This window comes from Pocillopora verrucosa, chromosome 2 (assembly GCF_036669915.1).
Source record: "Pocillopora verrucosa isolate sample1 chromosome 2, ASM3666991v2, whole genome shotgun sequence".
NCBI lineage: Eukaryota > Metazoa > Cnidaria > Anthozoa > Scleractinia > Pocilloporidae > Pocillopora > Pocillopora verrucosa.
The window spans coordinates 11261777-11283272 of NC_089313.1; the positions used below are offsets into that span (position 1 = coordinate 11261777).

At 38.8% G+C, this 21496-nt stretch overlaps 1 protein-coding gene and 1 pseudogene across 1 annotated transcript; both read left to right on the forward strand.

The window, feature by feature from the left end:
- The first annotated feature begins 502 nt into the window (after nt 1-502).
- On the forward strand, nt 503-8318 carry LOC131779190 (uncharacterized; annotated as a pseudogene).
- A 7512-nt stretch (nt 8319-15830) lies between these two features.
- On the forward strand, nt 15831-20052 carry LOC131771845 (E3 ubiquitin-protein ligase TRIM71-like). The gene has a single exon (XM_059087708.2). It carries the CDS (start codon nt 15862-15864, stop codon nt 18106-18108), a length of 2247 nt encoding a protein of 748 aa, XP_058943691.2. The 5' UTR covers nt 15831-15861; the 3' UTR covers nt 18109-20052.
- The last annotated feature ends 1444 nt before the right edge of the window (nt 20053-21496 follow it).

Below are 21496 nucleotides of genomic sequence, written 5' to 3' on the forward strand. Positions count from 1 at the left end.
ACTGCCTAAAGAATCGCCCAATTATTCCTCTATGTACCCCTGTACGTAACCCCCCTCCCGACCCTTTTCCTATCGTTAGCACTCACTTTCATACCGAAATTTCTAGTACGTACTTTATTGTGTTTTCTCCCATTTTTAAAGCCGCTAATAAACTAATGTAGGAGTTTGTATTGATGGCTCATATGAGTATTTAGGAATTCTGTGTCCAGAATCCAAAGAACGTCTTCAAAAAGTTTACATTACTAAAAAGATAAATTCATGATGGAGAAAAGACTGAAAAGCGGAAGTTTTGTAGGGGGCCTAAATCAGCGAGAGGGGATCCATAGCCGCTGTGATACCGGCAGATAGCAACAAAAGAAACAAACAAGGGTTTGTGAACATGCCAAAGCCTAAATTAAGGAAATTATAACGTGAGCAGAGACAAAAATTACTAAAGAATAAACGAAATGGATCGTCCGAGCTTTTGAAGGTTTCACGTTTTAAGATTGTCATAAGCTCAAGTATGGTAACAAAACTGAAACGCAGTAAACACTCGCATGAATTATTTTTTTTAAAAATGCCTACCGTGGTAACCATATTATAATAAAACCCAACTTTATTTTTCAAGCCGAAAAAGGTCGCTACATCTTTACGATAAATAAAAGAGGTTAATGCCACATACTCTTTGTAAAGCCTTATTTATCCCTTCCTTCTTCAGTTTGATTCCTTTATTTAGTGCGTTTCATTTATGAGATCGAATTTTTCTTATTACGTGACGTTTCCTTTATTTACCCACACAGCCCCAACGGAGATTATTTCCCGAGGTCCTTCAGCATTTTTAGCCTAATCAAAACTCCGGCACTCAATTGGAGGGGAAAACCAATGGTAAAAAAAGGAGTTCCCTCATGTCATTGGACAAGGTTCAGTCGGGACAAACCAACAAAGCTTAAAAGAAGAATCAATTAAAAAAGGAGAAAGCGTTGTGCAACACCCACGGAGGAAAGAAACCACCACCATAGGCATAGAGAGTTGGAAACCCCCAATCCCTACTGCCCAAAAAAATTTCCCCCCAAAAGGGGAGGTTTTGGAACACCAACTAGGAGGGGAAAAAGGGGAGGGGGAGATGGAAGGCAGGACAATAAATTTTTCAGATCCAGCCAAAACCCATTGGTGCCCCTATGAACATGTAACAAGCCTCAGTGTATTTTTGCCCACGGGAGCCTTAAAGAAGGGCATCAATTCAACAAAGAGGGGACCGAAAAAAGTTGCTGGATGGGCGTCACAACTCTTGAAAGTGGAATGGAAAAACATGAAGCCAACCAAATTTCAGATGAAGAACGACAACCATAAGTTAGAGGGAGATAAAGGGTGAAATTACAGGGTACGGAATTGGGTGGAAGTCGGAGGCTGGACCCGGTAATTTGGTACTTAAACGTTTAAAAAGAGGGTACCGGCATTTGAAATAGCTACTTTGGTTGAAATTTTTTTCAACTAGACGAAGCCGAAAGTGCCCAAGGTAAAGAGGATCTGTACTCAATTTTGTGGGATTTTGGTGGAAAATCTGTCTATTTACGCCACCCATCCTATATTTCTCACAACAAGAGCGATTTACCTGTTAGCTAACGACTTAAGTCGCGATCCAGATGGCAAAGTCAGCCCTCAATTGAAACGCGGATTCTACGAGGATATCGGAGGATGTTTTCTGTGAAGGAATAACATGGATTATCTTGACTTATGGATGTCCTCTGTATCTGGTTTGGTTCTGGAAGACGGGGATCTCAGGAAAAGCTTTCATCTGAAATATTCCCGGAGAGGCTTCCCCCAGTTTTCCGTGTTTGCACTCACGCTGATAAACCTTTTCATGGTTTAGATCCTCATGCGTTGGCCCGCAAGATATTTGGCTCACTGAAGACGCAGGTTTATGGGAATACATCTAGTTGATGTCTTTGTTGTAGACAACACTAAATCTGGAAGTGCAGAAAAATGTCCAGAAGTCGATCGTCTGAGAAAGGAGGTAGAAACTGTTGCCAATGAATTACCACAAATGACAAGAGGCAATTCCGATCAGGTGGTTGGAAGTTTGAAAAGGAAATGAAGGAGAAGAATCAAGACGGCCATAAGTGGATTACTCTCAATGAAGCCAAACTATTGCAACCGAAAAATGTGGTATTTCCATCACTGAACAATTTGTGACAATGTTGAACTTCTTGCACGATCAGAGAATTTTAGTCCATTTTGATTGCACTCAACAGTTAAACAGAATGGTGATCTGGACCCTCAATGGCTGGTAGATGTCTTCAAGGAGGTGATTACCATAAGGCCATACCAAGCCAAGAGAGAAATACGAGCGGCTGTGGCTGAAGCTTGAGAGAACAGGAATCTTGGAAGAAGAGCTCTTGCAACATGGTATGGGGCCCCTTGTTTGACGACCGAATAACTTGTCACACTCTCATTGCCTTGATGGAGAAATTCTGCTTGTTATGTCCCTTGCCGTCATCAGTCGCGACTGATTCACCTACTGAATATCTTGTACCTTCCATGTTGAAGTTCCCACCGATGGAGGATGTAAGGAAGCTGATAGCCTTTGCAGGGATCCCGCCACTTTATCTCAAGTTTAAGTCCAGTCAAGTGCCGTCTTGCCTTTTTCCTCGTGTGGTCTTAATGGTCTTTCAGTGGTGCACAAAGGAGTTTTCCAGTCAAGCGCAACCTCAGTTGCATCAAAACTTTGCTAGATTTTACACACATCCTGCTGAAGGTTGTTCTATAATTCTCCAATGCCATTCTTCCTTCATTGAGGTAGTTGTTCACAAAGAAAGATGTGCCGCTGGACTCTCATCGGATGTAGAATCAGAGGTGAATTTGCCATCAAAATCCACATTCGACGCCTTTCAGGTGAATTTTGCTCGTGCAGTCTGTCGACGACTAGGATTGATTCTCGAGTGCATACGAAAAGATTTCCCTGGCTAAAGAACATGGCATATGATCTCTTAGTATGCTGTCCAGTGTGTTGTGCAAGTCGTTCTGTGAATCACTGCTGCAACCATAATGTACGTGGTTGTAAGAAGGAGCAGTGCTTACACCTGTGGTCAGAGTCTCAGCTCCTCACTGGCAGTGAGTTTATTTTATGCACACGGTCGGTTGTTGCCGTAAATTGCAAGGTTCCTGTCGATTGTGTTGGATTCTGGTTTGGATCTCTAGAGGAACGGGTAATGTACTAATGAATCTATACCCATTACTCATGGGTTTTTCTTGTCAATTACGAGTTCATTCTTAGCACCCAAAAAAGGAGAGGTATCTGTGGAATTGAATCTCTTTAGCTCAAGTTACCCGATGTTAAGACAGTGCATGGAATTTTGAATTTTAGTCTGCAGGATAAAATATTACTCGTCATTCCCTCAATTACCTCCACTGTTATTTTCAAAAGCAAATGATTTTACAGCTTAAAATAGGGATTTGCGGTGCCGGCAGTCGTGTAACTCAAAACCCAGGACGCCTTGATGCTCTAACGAATCCTTAGATTTCTTGATTAAATCAGTGATAATTGAAAGTACTTAAAAGTGATAATTTCGTGATTTGTTTTTCTTCATATAGCAAGCCACAGACGGATGCGACGAAAAGAGCCCTTTGCCAAGCAGTGGAGATGGTAAGCTTATTTTATGTAGCTGTTTAGTTTTAAAAAATTCTTCGGTAGTCAGTTTCAGATCTAAACGATTTTCGTATTTCATTTGTGTGATGAAAAAAAATAATTAATGATACAAACAAATTATGTATCCTTTGATGTTTCCTTGTTTCATTCTTTTCCACTTTTGTATTCATTGTATGTTTTGACAAGCAATTGTTCTGTGCAGTGGGGTGCTTGAGGCCCTGACGTCACAGACATGTGATGCAAGTGAGGGTTGTGGCCCAATTTCAGCAAAGTCTCTCCTTGAGGAACTTGTTATTGGAACAACCAGACCCTGGCACTAAGAAGAGGATCCGCTACCTTTGTTTGAGGGCTAAGGCTGCGAACAAGCCGGAAGTTGTCGAAAAATTGAGAGAAATTACTCCCGCGGGTACAACAGGTGAATTGAAATACACCTTTACTGATGTCAGAGGGATGTCGGGGTTTACTTCTTAGAGAGGGTCTCATTTTTGGGTTCGGCTTATATTTATTAAGGTGCACTGGTCATTATCATTTGCTGCCTTAACACGTGTCACAGAGAGGGTAAAATTAGGCCTTACGTCTTGTTCGTATGTAACACTAGTTTTATGTTAGGGTCAGCAACGGTTCAGTCACATTGCTCATCCAGTCTGATCGTGCATAACCAGGTATAGTGATGCGGTCATTTGATGGGCATGGTACACTTTTGTGATTTCGTTGAGTCGACAAAGTGATGACATGGTGAAAGTAGTATGTTGCAGCCATAGAATGCGCACTAGATGTGACAATGGTGTCTACCAGAAAAGAAAATGATAAAAAAGTATGCGTCTTGTATTTATCTTATATGAAAAAATACCACCCTAACCATGCCCTCAGTTGTTCAAGTTTACTTTCATCAAGAAATCTTTCTTCCGGTAGGTCCTTTGTTGCCTGAAAAGTGTGATGTTGCCATGATTCCTTTGCCTCTGAGAAGAGAATTAACGATAAACCTTAGCGGTGAGACGAAACACTTTGTTTAGACTTATTACTCCATAGGGATATTTGTCAAGTAATTTCCTAGTTATTGCTTGATTGTAGTAATAGCTGTAAGTTCTCTATCTCAAAAGGCGTAAAAACGAACCCCCTAGGATAACATGAGGAAAGAGACGCTTCGTGTGAGCTACTCATCTTCATCAAAGCTTCTTGTCACAAGGACTAAAAGATGGTCCCCGAGACTTGTCCCACGAATTTGAATTTTGAATTTGGTTGAAATTCATGCGACGAGTTCCCGGGACTTTTACCACGAATTATCCAGGTCCCTGCGTGTAAACTGTTACTGAAACAATTCCGTGCGACCAAATGAAAATAATCCAATCACTGATTAGTGTTTTAAGATCGCATAACCCCTTTCGAACTCCGTTTAATTCAAGATAGCGGCCACCGGTTTGGTTGAACAAGTAAAGTTGACAGAAGTGGAAGATAGAGCATGGAGTGTTAGCAATACAAGAATGCTAATCTAATTTTATACCGAACCCAAGGGGAAGAAAATACTGAAGAAAAAGCTTTCAAAATTGTAAATGACTGACCAATTTCGTAGATCGCCAATATGCTTTTCATGGATGTGAACGTGTACTTCAATGTTTTGCAGCTCTAAGGTAAATTCAGTTTCAGTGTTTAGGGCCGCTCCTTTTTCGCCTGTACGCTTCCCTGAATTTCAGTGAAGGCGCTCTAAATTTTGCTATTAATCCTTTAACTCCCAAGACCTCATTAGTAATCCTCCTTACTGTCTGTCATACAGTTCTTGTGATGTTAGTTTGGAGAAATTGGTATTGGATCAACTTATAATCCCCTACTTGATATTTTTCTTTATTCCCATCAGTTGTCTGCTTGATATTGTATTGATATTGTAAGGGGATATTCTGTCTTAGTCAATCATTGGACTAGTTACAGAAACAAGTCCCAACTACTGTCCCCTCGTGTGTGCCGATCCTTACATTATCTAGGTATGGGTTATGACAGCAGTCTAACTTTATTTTTCAACGAGGATTCAATAACAATTTTGTTACGGGAAAATTGGTTCTCATGGAAGTTCGCTTTCTTCTCATAGGATAATTTCTGACGTTGATGCTTTCAGAACTTAACACCAACATCACATGCACAGTACATAGATAAGCAGAAATTATTACTACTTCTCAATTTCATTTCCTAAGCTGTTCTACCGCAATCAAGATAGGTGTTTTTAATATTGAAACTGTGAAATTTGTCTTAAGTTTGCTCTTTTCAATGGCTTAGAGTCTATTGTATCCATTTCTTAGTTTTTAAATTCTTTCCGAACCGATGGAATCATTTAAGTGAAATCTATTAAATACAAAGAGACATTTTCCGCTTCTTTTGCGATACTATTCAAATATTGTAGATTTAGAGAACAACAGAAGCACGCGCTCGATATTAGTCAAGGAACAAGCTACACTGGAAAGCTTTTTGGATTACATTGATTGCGAAGTTGAGTACGCTTGAGGTCATGTCGGTTCTCGACATGAACTAGAATGAAGTTATTGTGGAACCAAACGCTGTCTAATCCTTGACTTCCGTAACAAGTTCGCTTGAAGCAGGTCTCCGTGTACCAGTAAACCGCGACGAGTTTCCGTTCCCGCTGCAAGTGGTCTCTACCGAGCTATTTTCCCCTGTTATTGTTGCGTTCCCCGCAAAAGTCCAGTTAGTGTGAAAAGTCTATCGTCACAATTTCTCTCTAGTACTCTCACGAGTAGTCCACCAGAACCACATCAAGGGTACAAGTAGAGGGAATTCTTCGGTGCTTGTGACCCCATCCTTCCCTTCTGTCTGATATATTTTTTTAGGTCAGCAATATACAAACCCTCTTATTAAGCGGCTGTTACATGCACCTGAAGACTGTCTCCTCGAAATTCCTTGGAAATGAATTAATTTAAACCTTCCACGGAAATAGGCTGGACAGAGAAGAGCACTAAGGCGATCGTTATCATTATCCCACTGACGTAATATTCCGAAGCGTGATCGCACTGGAGCGACGCAGAACGATTTTGGCAAATAATCATTTAGATTCTTTGAGGAATTTTCAAGGTCTAATGATTTAAAAAAATGTTATTGCCAGGACTCAACATTTTTTGCGTTTTTAGGTGGAGAGGAGTGGATGTTCCTTGCGGAGAAACTGGGTTTAACTCCAGCAGAAATCAAATTCCTCGACAAGCGAGTTTTGAATCCATGTGACGCTGCCCTTGTGCATGCTCGAAAACAGCAGTTGATACAGAATGTGGGAGATCTGTATGATAGATTGGTGGACTGTGAATTCCCACGTTTGGCTGATTTACTGTAAAGAAACACAATTACAAACGGCTCTTAGCATTTTCCAGAAGAAGACAGCCAGAGTGCTCCGTTCATAAACTAACTTGTAATTACCGGTCAGATCAGATAGTACCCATATTATGGTTGGTCTTTATACTACTCTGATAGAAACGTTCAAAAAGTGATACAATTTTGGTAGTTTAGGTCCTATTAACTATTAGAGGCCCTAATGTTAGGATTAATTTCTGTGCTCAAAATTATTTGCAACGTATTGAAGTTTAAGACTATACACTCGCACTATGCAAGTTTTATCTTTTTCAATTGTTTGCTTGATTGATTGACTGATTGATTGATGAGAAAAACAGGCCATTTTTTACAATTGAGAATTACCAAATGGCTTATGAATACCACATTAACCAGCTACTTATCAGACAAGGGACTGGCGCTACGCATTTGGTTTCGTCTGGGTGTTTTGAGAAGGATACCTTCCAACTCAGTGGATCTTTGTAATCGTCAGGGAAGGTGTTCCTTGACGTTTTATAATCAGTATAACCCTATGTTTGTTTTAAAAAAAGGGAGGAGAGGCGTCAACGTGTGAGCCTCCGAAGATCACATGACATACTTGTTTTGAAGAGTAAGTAACGTGAACAAGTTACCGCAAACTTTACTCTCGTAAACTGTGGGAGATTAAAACGAAAAAAAAATGTCCAAATCATACAAACAACCAAAAAAAATTGAAAGCAAAACAAATAGTTTCTGTCACCGACAGTGTTGTTTATAAAGTGTAGGCACAGATTAGAAACAAAACTACATCTATTTTTATATAACTAGGACACCTTTTTTTATATAACTAACAGGACTGTGGTAAATCGGCTAAAGATCAGCCACGTTAACATTGTCAACATAATTTACGTCGGATCATTTTTCTTACCACATAGTTTGTCCTTTGAGACTCCTATTTAGTCACTGTGAAAATGAATGACCAAAGACGAATGTTCTCTCATTGTCAGCGACTTATACTCAAAGATGTTGGAAGGCGTTCGATCCGCTGTGGAGAGGGGAGTTTTTTTAGTCCGCAGCTGCGGAAATTTCACAGGTTTTCGAGCAAAGAAATACCTGAAATTTGAACAGTGATTAATTTTTTCGTTGGTGTGGTGTGGTATGGAAAACAACCAAGCCATGAATAAATCAAACTGTGATCTTGTCCGAGCTGTCTCTCAGGAGAATGAAACTAATGTGGGAGATTTTACCGAAGAAGATTTCTGTGACCATCGAATTTCTTGGCCCACCGGTTTGCCTTTGAGTAAAAAAAAAAAATTCACCTCGCTATATTTTTAGTAACACTAGTAAAATAGTTGTAATCGTATATTCTCTGGTAATCAAATAAACTACATGTACTAAAATGATTAAATTGGGTAAGTTTCTAAAAAAAACTGTGGTGCTGCGTCGGTGGGAGAGTGAGACAGGCTAATTTAGTATTATCTACTGAGTTGATATCGTAAATTGGCCACCTTAAAGAGTTTATGGGCTGACGTTTCGAGCGTTAGCCTTTCGCTTGAGCGAATAGTAAACCGTCTCTTATAGCCTGATAAGTCGGATGGTCTGCCCAAGACCACCCTGGCATATAATCCTCACTCCTCTTCTATAAAAAAGTACAGAACTTTCTCAATCGAGGCCGCTAGATGTATGAATTTAAAAAATACGTTTTTTATCGTTAGGGGGGTGTTGAGGGGAGAGTGTCCTTTAAGGCTTCAAATTATGTCTACAATAACCAAATTGCTAGGTTTTGTCCGTTAATTTTGATTTTCTTAATAACATGCATTTTTTATGTTCATGACCTGTGTTAAAGACGACTAATCACAGCACAAACTGTATTTTTTGCATTTGGTCATTAGAGGAACTTAAATAAAATTCTTTGAGTAGAGGATCAACAAACAACTAATGCAACCCAAAAGGCGAAAGAGAGATTTTCCTCAATCTTTTGTGAATTATGCAGATGAACTTCCACAAGAGTAATGTGCAGGGAAACACATTGATTTGCATCTAAAAAAAGCAAGGTTTTGCCCTTATGTGCATTTTCAGCCGGAATTGGTCCTGACTAGTTTTGAAAAATCGCACCTTTAATTTGGTGAATTTTTGCAAGCGAAGGTTGAAGACAAGGATATGATCTGATCACGCTGGTATAAGTATGAAAAGGATTCCGATTGGACTTTCCAGATTTTGTCCGTGAATTAAGAATTAGAATTCTGAGAGCTTTTAATTTGTTCAACTGGTAACGGGCTTGAAATTGGCAAATCTCAAATTTACGTCTTGGATCGCTGTTCTTTCAGGCGGTTTAATTAAAACATGCATGATTTAGGTTGTGGCAACACAGAAAAGAGAATTGAGAAACAATCAAACCATTTTGAAACATGTTTCCTAAACACTTTTCCCGCCGAGGAGAAAAATAAAGGAAACTTTTTTTGGGTTGCGAGGTCGAGAAAAACCCTTAGCAGAAAGGCCACTCAAAAGTTGAATTTACAAAAATGAAAGTTACAACCTGTTGTACATCAAAGCTGAATTTGAACTCCCTTCCATAACAACATTTCAGCCCCTGAAAGTTTAAGAGTCTAGACCTTATTGCGGCCCAAATCAACCTTAAAAAAAACTGTGACAATCAGACAATGGTGTCCTGAGGTTCAGCGAATGTAGTAAAACTATCTGAAACGTTAAAAACCAGAACAATGGAACTATCAGAATAAAGCTCAAGAAACATTATGTGGTTTCATTCACGTTATAGCCAAAATATCAAAACACCTGAACTGAATTGCATTGTTTCGCCACTTAATGGAAAAACATTGCGCAAACCAACGTGAACAAAATCCAACCTGAACAAATATCGCTCTCAATAAATCCTTTTCTATAGGAGGGAAAAATTGGGATATAAAGGGGAACAGGTGTCCTAGTCAACAGAACGAGTTCAGCAAACGTACAAACTGATAGGCAACGAGTCGCATTGGATCAGCTTACAGAGAGCCGCGTTTAAAATAATTTTGAATAGGCTAGCCGTGGGCCCATTACATTTGTTTGCTCCTTGAATTTTTAACAATGTTTTACAACGTGCGCTCTAATTGTAGCTAAGAAGATTACACGCACAAACGGTTTTCTATGGACATAGCTTTGTATCCACAGAGTTCAGTATTAATATCATAAAGGTTTGTTGACTACATTAGTTATTTTTCTTGAAAAGAAGAATTCAGTTTGATAATTTGTAAAAGGATGTTTACAAGACTCGATTTGGTGATTCATTATGTATTCTTTGAGATTGACTGTTGAACTCCAAGGTAAAAGGTAGTGGTTAGGGAATGGATTTTTTCTGATTTTGTTGCTGTGTTAGTCGTTTTTGCCAACAGGCTTTTGACATTTAATCGAGAGTAGCACGGAATTGTTTCTCTACTTAGGAGAGTTTGAGTCAACGAGTAATAATTCTATCATTTATAATTTTCAGTAACGTGAATAGAAAAGAAAACAGAAAAACTGAAAAAGTCAGGTAGTGAATCAAAATCAATCAATATTGAAAACTTTCTAGCTGCACGTAGGCATCTTATGCAGTGCTACTGGATTTGTTTATATTTGTATAAAACTCTTTAAGTTTGGGATAATTTAACTTTACAAACTCAAAACTTCTTTCCATTATACTAAGACTGTAAATTGCCTGAGAACGTTGTACCAAGGTATCAGACCTTGTTTTAAATAATTTGTGCTTAGTTAGATCTCAATTTCTTTACAATACTAACATAAGATTAGTGTAATATTAGTTTATTAAGAGCACTTCCTGTTATTATTCTAACATATTTTGTATCTATTACTTTTGTGCTTTTTTAATTTTTTAATATTGCTTAATCACCGGCTAAAGTCTAAAAGGAACTTTTTATGTACACAGTCCTTTCACCTAAATGACCAATTGTCGTTTCTTAGACCTAATTTTAATCATAATGGGATGATCAAGTTCGCACATGTGAAACATATGTAGCTCTTTTGAAGATTTAAATTTAGCTGTTAGCACTGTAACATTTATAATGTTGTTACCAATAAATTTGGCCTCTTTAATTGCTTCGCCTGTTTCATCGAATCACGGAAGGGGGTCTGAACAATCCTGAGAAAACGAAGTTTAATGGATTAAAAATTTGGGTTAGAGATCTTGTGTTGCTACATTGATTGGATTACCGTGTGTCATTTCCCAAGTCTGAGTGCAAAAGTAAACATTTGGTAGCGTTCAAGAAACGTTCGACATCAGCGCCTTTCATTTCCTGTATCACCGAGTTGATGAGCCATCGGCCAAAACTGGACTATTTAAATTTAAGACTTAAAGCTAAGTTTAACCAACTGCGGTTCGAAGCCCAAGTGAGTATCCAATATATATAGACATGTCCGGATTTTCCCCGCGTCAGCGTTAGATAATATATAGAGTTAAAAATCGATATGATTGTATTTTGATGGTAATGCATGTCGTCATTCCTGCTTTTTCCCGAGCGGTCAATACTATACAGGTCACATTCTGAACGGAAAATCCTATAAAGCTGAAGGGTTGGTCACTCTTTCGTCACTTTTCTACGACATGAAGTGTGGTTTAGTCAGCTGGACTAATATTCTAATAATATTCTAGTTCATGCCTGCAAGGACGTTAGCTATTGCACACAATCATGATAAAGTTAGATGATCTGTTAGTTCAGAATCATTTCATGTAAAAACTGGACGGCCTAAATTTAGCTTATATAATCGATTGACTTGTGGACTGAAAGTAAAAATGACATTTTAAAGCTGCATTTTACGAAATCAAAAGGCTTCGATTACAAATGACTCGAAAGTAGGTTCAAGCCCCATCAAAGATTAAATTGTTTTTTCAGGCTGATATCGCAGTAACTTCATCCGTTTTCTCTTCAAAGCAAGCAAATCATGGGAAATTGTTCTCCTACAAGAAAGCACATCCTGTTGATTGGAACTTTTCTCGTTTCTTTTAATATTAGTGGTATTCAACACGAAATTTTAAAATAGTAGTGGTGCTTGTCTTTAAGAGCAGCATATCCTATGTTTTATTAATAAGAGAATCTTTCAAAGGAGATGTCTGATTATGTTTATTTGTTTGAGACATCTATGGAAAATGAACGTTGTCTTTACTTCTTTTCGTTTTGAAACATCCATAATGTTAGAAATTGTATGGATTTTCTCAACTGGTCTTGGAACACTTCTCTTTTTAGCTGAGATTGCAATACTCTGTTGGGTGAAGTTTTACAATCACCGTGAGCCTGCGGCAGTGGCTGCTTCTGTGGTATTAGTACCTGTATGCATTGTGTTGGTATGGTTTGTTGTGCATTTTAACCGATCTCTTGTCCAACACAAGTATGAAATATCATTTCAGAGAATTAAAGAACTTCAATAGATTGCAAACCAACTCTACACAGATACAGGGACAGCACTAAGCTCACCAGCAGCCAGTCCATGTCCTTATCACAGGGTTTGAGGTAGTTTGTATGGCACAAACCCAGTGTGTTATGCTTTTTATTGGCATGCCCCTTGTTCTTACTGCACCTCTCAAACTCTAACTTGCAATCCTGCCTTTTTACTGCTTCTCCGTTCCTTGTAAATTGTTAAGAGAATTTTTTCCCCCAAGATTATACCCTTTAGCTTATACGTTGTGTTTTCTTGTAACCTTTTTTCTGGATAATCTATGGAAACTGTCAAGGGATGAGATGTAATACCTCGAGGGAGAGAGGTTGACTAACTTATATAAATACAAACTGTAAATACATTACGTACCACCTACAATCAAACTGAAATGCACGCAAAGAAAATTGGTGTAAATTAAAAGAAATGTATTGTAGAAGAAAGCACCAATGCCAGCAGCGATGTCAGCTTAGAGTGATTTGCCTTAGTAAAATCCCGCCATTTTATTCCCATGTCTACATGACAACTGTCAAAAAGTTATAACCTTGAAAACAATAGTTTGCTGTTCTTCCCCGTCGCTCAACTATAATCACAGCTTTCCCTATCGATGATTAGGAATGTCATCACTTCCTCAGCAAGCAACTCCAAAATGTATCTGTGGAAAGAAAATTCATATATAGTATCGGTTTAACCAAAAGTTCATTTCTCCAGGTGTAGCGCACACATATCTCTCTCCCTGTTGTATTTTTTTTCTGCAAGAGTCCTGCAGACCCCAACATTGCATGGATGGAAGCACTCTTCATGATAGAGTGACTATTACTCTCCTACTCTTTCTGGCATCCTATTCAGCACGCACGGAAAGTCTGTATATAAATCTTCTTCTTTTTTTGTTAACGTTATGTCACGTGATATTTGCTTTTCGCACTCTATTCGGTACGCATAATAAACCTGCTTGTAACATTTTATCAGGTAACTACTTTCTTATTCTCTGTGGCACTCTGTTCGGCATAAGAGAAAATATGCAAGTCTTTTCTAGTAGGAATGACTACTAATTTCTTATTCTTTCTGGCACTCTATTCGACATGGAGAGAAAATATGTATATAAAATCTTTCTAGTAGGAATGACTACTAATTTCTTATTCTTTCTGGCGCTCTATTCGACATGGAGAGAAAATATGCATGTAAAATCTTTGCAGATGAAAATGACTACAACCATTTTTTTTCTTTCTCGCACTCTATTTAGCACGCACAGAAAACCTGCATATAATCTCCTCTTCTCCTAATGTTTATATCATGAAGACTTGTCTCAAGTCTTACAATTCATCTCTATTTGGCATTCACAAAAAGCCTCTATGTAATTTTGCTTTTCAAATAAGAATGACTTCCACTCTCTTTCCTTTCTCGCACTCTATTCGGCGCGGATAGCAAACCTGCATATGAACTCCTTTTCCTGTAGAATTATGCCACGTAACATTTTCCTCAATTCTCGTACTCGCACAGAAATTCTGCAGATAACATCTTTGTAAGTTGGAGTGACTATTACTGCCTTATTCTTTCTTGTACTCTATTCGGCACGGAGAGAAAATTTGCAGATAAAGACTTTTTCCTGTTAAAATTATGTAACGTAATACTTGCTTTAAGTCTAGCACTACATCTCGCAGCACTCTTTTTGGCACGCACAGAAAACTTGCAAATAAACTCTCTTCAAGGTTAGAATAAACACTAACGTTCTATTCTTTCTTGCGCTCCATTTGGCACAGACCGAAATGTTGAAGATTTTCTCTTCAATTAACATTCTCTTTGCGAAGAACCAATACTATCATGGTTGCACCTGACTCCACATGGGGATATTCGTACTCTTCTTAAAAAATCTGCTACGAGTTGTACGTCTGCTTGCCTGGAAGCTGCGATGCTTGACATGACGTGACACGTTTAGAGTTTACTTTTCAAATGGTTTCTTTCAGACACTCTTATCTTATTTAGTTTTAGAGTAAGATTTTGTCTTCTTTATATAGCCGGGAAACAGCGTAGGATTTTGCAACTTTGGTAAAAAGTCACGGAAAGTGCTCATATGCACTGTTTCATAATTCAGTACGTAGATATTTTCGTAATCGCTTTTGGTTAAATGGAGTATAGATAACCGTGTGATTACGTAGTAAAGATAGGTATTTTGCGTTCATTTCATCTTGCCTTTATTCCAATCAATTTCACAACCTGGCATTTCCTAGGTTTTTTTAACGTGACCGAGACAATTCGAAAGTTCCCAAATGTATTTTAGCCGAAACCATTTAGATTTGGGTAACAAGGAGTAAATAAAAAAATCCACTCAAAAAGTGAGGGAAGGGGGGACGAAAAACAGCTCAGTCTAATTTAAGGAAGACGAATTTCTGCTCAATTATCGTGTTCAACCACTGGGTGCTATGAAGCTCCAGCCGCAATCTGTGTTTAGGTCAAAAGTAACACTTGTTGATATGGCTGAAGGGTGATCTTTCGTGACAAACATTGGGTAACTTTCTAATCATAACTTATGCGTTGAGCTCTTTTCAGCATGGTGCTCGATTTAGTATTTTACTGCCACCTGCGCCGTTTCTAGCGTTTCGAACGTTCGCTATTCATTGGAGCAAATTTGGGGCGTGTGGTTTGCGTGTGTGTGTGTGTGTGTGTGTATGTTTGTTTGTTTTGTTTTTTTTCATTCATCTGAGAAACGACAAAACCTGCATGTACTATACCTTTGGAGGCCGATCATGATTACACTCACCTTTAAGGAGGAACAGAAATCTGCTTACTGTTTACCTCCAGGTAAACAAGACCGTTTAAAGTCTTTCCTTTCAGGCAGCTTTCTGCCCATAAATTACGGTCTTGCCTCTGCACTTATGCGCACAGGTTCGCCGTAGCTTAGTATTGTACACCTCTAGCCTCTTTTCTGATCTAAGAGAATCTAAAGAATTGTATAGACATTTATCAATTGAATTGAAAACCTGAACATATGCATCACACCTTGTGAAGTGATCTTCCATTGAAACAACCGAAAAAAGAAATTATTATATGGGTTATTATCACGGGTCATTATCACAGGTTCCATCTACCGTAAACTTCATCAAGTGTTTACTTAATACCTTTCATTACTGCTCATTGATCGCAAGTTATTAATAACCTTCTTTCAGTTTACAATCTCTTGCCGCCTTGTAACATCATCGGACCGTTTACGGGCCACAATCAGCTGATTACCTGGCGCAGTGCCTTAAAAGATGTCTGGATACGAAAGTATGGCGAACCGCACATGATTAGTAATTTAAGGAGACAGTCATCAATGTTTTTTTTTCCTGTGTAGGAAATACTGATCCTGTCACTAAAGCCCTAAGAAGTCAGAAGTACGTCAAAACATGCCCAATAACGCCACCTCATTGGTCAGATTTTATGAGTGATCTTAAGATTCTCTTCCGCTTGAGGTGGCTTGAGGTGGTTTCGCTTTTAACCTTTCCCTCTATCGTAATTTTTCTCTATCCCCGAATCTTGCCATGGATATCAAAACCCTATTAAACAATCTTCATGAAGAGGTCTCCTGTTCTGTGTGTATGAACACATTCACTGATCCGAAAACGCTGCCGTGTTTACATGTCTTTTGCCTGCATTGTTTGAACGGGATTCTTAGAACGAGTGGCCGCCACGATATCATCGTATGCCCTGAATGTCGGAAAGTGATTCAAGTTCCTAAAAGTGGAAATCTTGAGGATCTTCCAACCAACTTTCGCATCAACAGTCTCCTTGACGTGTTGGCCATCAAAGAGTGCAATGCTACTGAAGTCAGGTGTGGAAATTGCGAAGAGAGCAGCTCCCAAAGCTTTTACTGCTTCCAATGTTGTGCATTCTGGTGCGAGGCTAACTGCATCATTCATCACAATGGAATAAAAGCGAATAAGGAACACCGTGTATTAGCGCTCAAAGACTTTAAAGACCAAGATTTTGAGAATGTTTTGAAGCGACCGGTATTTTGTCGCAGCCGTGGCCACGAGGGTAAGGAATTGGAGTTTTTCTGCAAAGATTGCTGTGTTGCAATTTGCCATTCGTGTGTTGCCACTACTCATGACGGTCACGCCAAGATGCTTTTGGAAGAAGCTGCAAATGATCGAAAATTACTTGCGAAGTCTGCGATCGAGAATCAGAAGAAAACAGCATTGGAGTATAGGCGAGAAATTACTCGACTTGACTCGGACTGCGCCAAAATTCAAGAACATGTCGCCAGTGTAAAGAAAAGCGTGCAACAGTTTGTTGACAGCCTGATGGCTGTTATCGAGGCACAAAAGCAAGAAACCTTTGATGACTTAGACAACAGAGCTGCAGAGTCCATACATCGCCTGAAGATACAAAGAAGTGAGATTGAAAAGCAAGTGAAAATAACTGAAACAGGCATCGAAGCTACTGAGGTAATTCTGCAACGGAACATTAGCGCTGAAATCATGCAGTCAAACAAAATTCGAGAAGTAACATTTCAGGGTCAAGTTGAGTCAGCCCATCCTCCCATTGGCAATCAAAGCATTGCAGATTTTGAATTTGTGAGAAATCAAAGATTGTTTGATCATGCACGGACTGACAGAATTGGCTTTGTGAAAGTTCTTCCTACTAGTCCAACTGAGTCGAGCGCCTCCGGAGAAGGAATCAGTAAGCCGACCACTGGACTAGAAGCAAACATAATGTTGACAACAAGAAATGCTAAAGGGGAACAGTGTTATGAAAAGCGTGACTATGTAACAGTGGAGATAAAAAATCAGGATGGCCATGACTGTGCAACAGAGACACGAGTCCAGGATAACAAAGATGGTAGCTACAAGATCGGCTATTTTGCGAAAGAAACCGGAAAATACGGTGTGTCTGTGAAGGTCAATGGAGAGCACATTCGTAACAGTCCCTTTGCTGTTGAAGTAAAACCCAGACAGTTCAGACCCGTGTTATCCTTCGGAAAACATGGGTCGGCCAAGGAAGATTTTACATATCCCTGGGCAGCAGCAGTGAACGAACGCGATGAAATTGTAATCACTGACAGTTGTAACAACTGGGTCCAGGTATTCAGTAGTGATGGAACTTACTTAAGATCATTTGGGTCTAAGGGGAATAAAGAGGGAGAGTTTAACTCGCCTAAAGGGATTGCAATCGATAATGAAAGTGGAATCATCTTCATAGCAGATACAGCTAATCACCGAATTCAACTTTTCAGTGAGCAGGGGGAGTTTCTGAACAAGTTTGGTGTAGAGGGAAATCTTGATCACCAACTCAGCTTTCCTTACGGGTTATCTATCGGTAGTGACGGAAATTGCATTGTGGGTGATAGCGGAAATAATAAAATTAAGTTATTTTCCCGTACCGGCCAGTTTCAACGTAGTATAGGCTCTGAGGGTTCTTTCACCTTTCCCTTTTACTGTATCCAGTATGAGGAATATCTTATAGCATCAGACTTTAAGGAAGACTGTATCAAAGTTTTTGACAAAGCTGGACATTTTCTGTACAAATTTGGAAAGCGTGGAACAGGGGACGGGGAGTTCAATGGACCTTATCATTTGTCAATTAACAAAGCTGAGCACCTGATGGTCTGTGATGAAAACAATCATAGAATTCAGCTGTTTGAGGTAAACGGAAATTTTATTGGAAAATTTGGCTCAAAAGGAAAAAAGATAGGACGATTTTCTAGACCACTTTCTTCAGCAGTCCTCAGTGATGGTAGGATAGTTGTTACTGAATTTTACAATCATCGGGTGCAGATATTTGAGTAGCCGTATGTTATGAAGTGTTATAATAGTAATATCCATGATTAATTTTTCACATTCTTTAAACATTTTATTGACTTCATATGAAATCTTCTTGTTACATTTGTAGTTTTAAACTTGAATTTTTTAACAATGTTACGTTTTACAACTTGCCCTCCAATTGTAGCCAAGAAGATTACTCGCGCAAACGAGTTTCAATGGACATAACAGGTAAACATAGCCCTTCGTCAGAGCGATCGCCCTGACGAAGGGCTAACGCTCGAAACGTCAGCCTTTTAACTCCTTACGGCAGTCAATTTACGTTTTCAACTCAGATGTAAACACTAAATTAACTGTTATAATCTCCCACCAACGCAACACCACAGGTTCTTTATAAACTTACCCACTTTATTCAATGGACATAGCTCTGTATCCAGCGAGTTGAGTAATATATAGATTTAGGCAAGCCTAAAAGCGGAGCTCGCATTTTTTTTTCCTGCACGTCTCTTAACAAAACTAAAGCCCTTACTAAGGATAAAGTGCATGGTAATATTAATGGATTTTCATTCGCGACTTCTCCGTGTCTGTGTAGAGGACTGATTATAAGATAGTGCCAGTGGTACAGTTGGCGGTGCATGCTAAAAGTAGCACCTTGTACAGTCGTACGGTCGTACATCCAAATTTTTTCGGCTTGATGGGTTACTACTATTTTGCATAATTATGGGGCTATGCTCTGCGAGCTCCGTTATTAATATCATAAAGGTTTGTTAACTATATTAGCTTTTTTTCTGAAAAAGAATTCACTTGATAATTTGTAAAAGGATGTTTACAAGACTCGATTTGGTGATTCATTATGTACACTTTGAGACTGACTGTTGAACTCCAAGATAGAAGGTAGTGGTTAGGGAATGGATTTTTTCTGATTTTGTTGTTGTGTTAGTCGTTTTTGGTTATAGGCTTTTGAGATTTAATAAAAGGTAGCGCGGAATTGTCTCTCTACTTAGGAGAGTCAACAAATAAGAATTCCACCATATTTTTAATTTTCAGTAACGTGAATATAATAGAAAAAAAAAAGGAAAAACTGAAAAAGTCAGGTAGTGAATCAAAGACTACTGGAAAATTTTCTCGCTGCACGTAGGCATCGTATGCAGTGCTATTGAATTTTCTTGTATTTGAATGAAACTCTTTGAGTTTCGGATAAACTAACTCAAAAACTTCTTTCCATAATATCAAGACTGCAAATTGCCGGAGAACGTTGTTCCCAGGTATCAGACCTTGTTTTAAATAATTTGTGCTTAATTAGATTTGAATTTCTTTTACAATACTTAGATAGGATTAGTGTAATATAAATTTATTGAGAGCATTTCTTGTTTTTATTCTAGCATGTTTTATCATGATATCTACTACTTTTGTAATTTTTGAATTACAAAGATTGCTTAGTCACCAGCAAAAGTCTAAAAGGAAGTTTTTATGTACACAATCCTTTCAGCTAAATGACTAATTGTCATTTCTCAGACCTGATTGTAGTTATGATGGGATGATCAAGTTCGCGCATGTGAAACAAATGCAGCTCTTTTTTAAGATTTATATTTAGCGGTCACCACTATAACGTTTATGACACTGTTACCAATAAATTTGGCCTCTTTAATTGCTTCGTATATGTTTCATCTATCACGAAAGGCGGGGCTGAACAATCCAGAGAAAACGAAGTTTAATGGATTTCAAATTCAGAGATCTTTTCAGAGATCTTGTGTTGCCGCAGTGATTGGATTAGTGTGTGTCATTTCCCAAGGCTGAGTGCAAAAGTAAACTGTCAAAACATATTGTTAGGGCTTGAAAAACGTTCGAAATCAGCGCCTTTCATTTCCTGTATCGCTGAGTCGGAATATTTAAATCTATGACTTAAAGCTTAGTCTAACCAACTTAAGTTTGAGGCCCAATGGGTATCCGATATATGTAGACATGTCTGTATTTCCCCGCGCCAGTGTTAGATAATATACACAGCTGAAAATCGATCTGATTGTGTTTTACTAGTAATACATATCGTCATTCCTGTTTTAACCCGAGCGGGGGTGAAAGCCTGTCATACAGGTCACATTCTGAGCGGAAAATCATATAAAGCTGAAGGGTTGGTCACTCTTTCGTCACTTTTCTACGACATGAATAGTGGTTCTGTCAGCTGCACTCTAACAGGTCAAAAACATCTCTTTCGTTGTTTCAGCATCTTCTTCATGCCTGCAAGGATGTTAGCTATTGCACGCAATCATGATAAAGGTACGTGACCTGTAAGTTCAGAATCGATTCATGTGAAACTGGACGGCCTAAATTTAACTTACGTACTCGATTGACTTGTGGGCTAAGAGTCAAAATGATGACATTTTAAAAGGGCATTTTACGAAAGCAGAAGGTTTCGCACCGAGATGATTTGGTTTTTGGGGAAGCAGGTGGAAGCCCGATCAAAGATAGGTATTTCGCGTTCATTTCATGTTCCCTTCACTCTAATCTAATCTAATCTAATCAACCTGGCATTTCTCAAGTTTTTTAACGTGACTTAGATAATTCGAGAGTTCGCAAATGTATTTTAGCCGAAACCATTTAGATTTGGTGACAAGGAGTAAACAAAAATTGCCCTCAAACCAAACGATCACTATTGTCTCAAAAAGTGACAGAGGATCTTCCAACTAACTTTCGCATCAACAGCCTCCTTGACGTGTTGGCCATCAAAGAGTGCAGTGCTACTGGAGTTAAGTGTGGAAATTGCAAAGAGAGCAGCTCCCAAAGCTTTTACTGCTTTCAATGTTGTGCTTTCTGGTGCGAGGCTAACTGCATCAGTCTTCACAATGGAATAAAAGCGAATAAGGAACACACACACATTCCACACGAAATTTTCAAATGATAGTAGTGCTGGTCTTTTAGAGCCAATGAGGAGGCTACACTAAAAACCAAACAACCAATCAAATTTCAAGGCTTGTTTAAAGTAACCAATCAAATTGCAGGAAAATAAAAGACAAAGAGTATCGTGTGGCAAATTTTGCAACTTTTGTTTCCAAAACTGTTCCTTCCCCCCCCCCCCCCAAAAAAAAAAAAAAGAAAAGAAATGGATGAATTTAAATTCAAACCGGCTTAGTACTGCATCAATAAAATATTTGAACTGACCAAGTCCTGTATTTGGGCGATTTCAATTTCGTGTCGTGCAATTTTGAGATCACGCGTATCATTTCAGCCCAAATTGCACTCCACTCAGTTCAATTACCATTGTTTAAATTTAGCGGTTAGCACCGTAACGTTTACGATGTTGTTACAAATACATTTAGCTTCTTTGACTGCTTCGCCTATTCCATCGATCATGGAAAGAGGGGCTGAACAATCCTGAGAAAATGCAGTGTAATGGATTACAAATTTGGGTTTGAGAACT

Excerpts from the sequence above, each read along its gene's own strand:
- LOC131771845 (XM_059087708.2), top strand. The coding sequence starts at position 15,862 with ATGGATATCAAAACCCTATTAAACAATCTTCATGAAGAGGTCTCCTGT.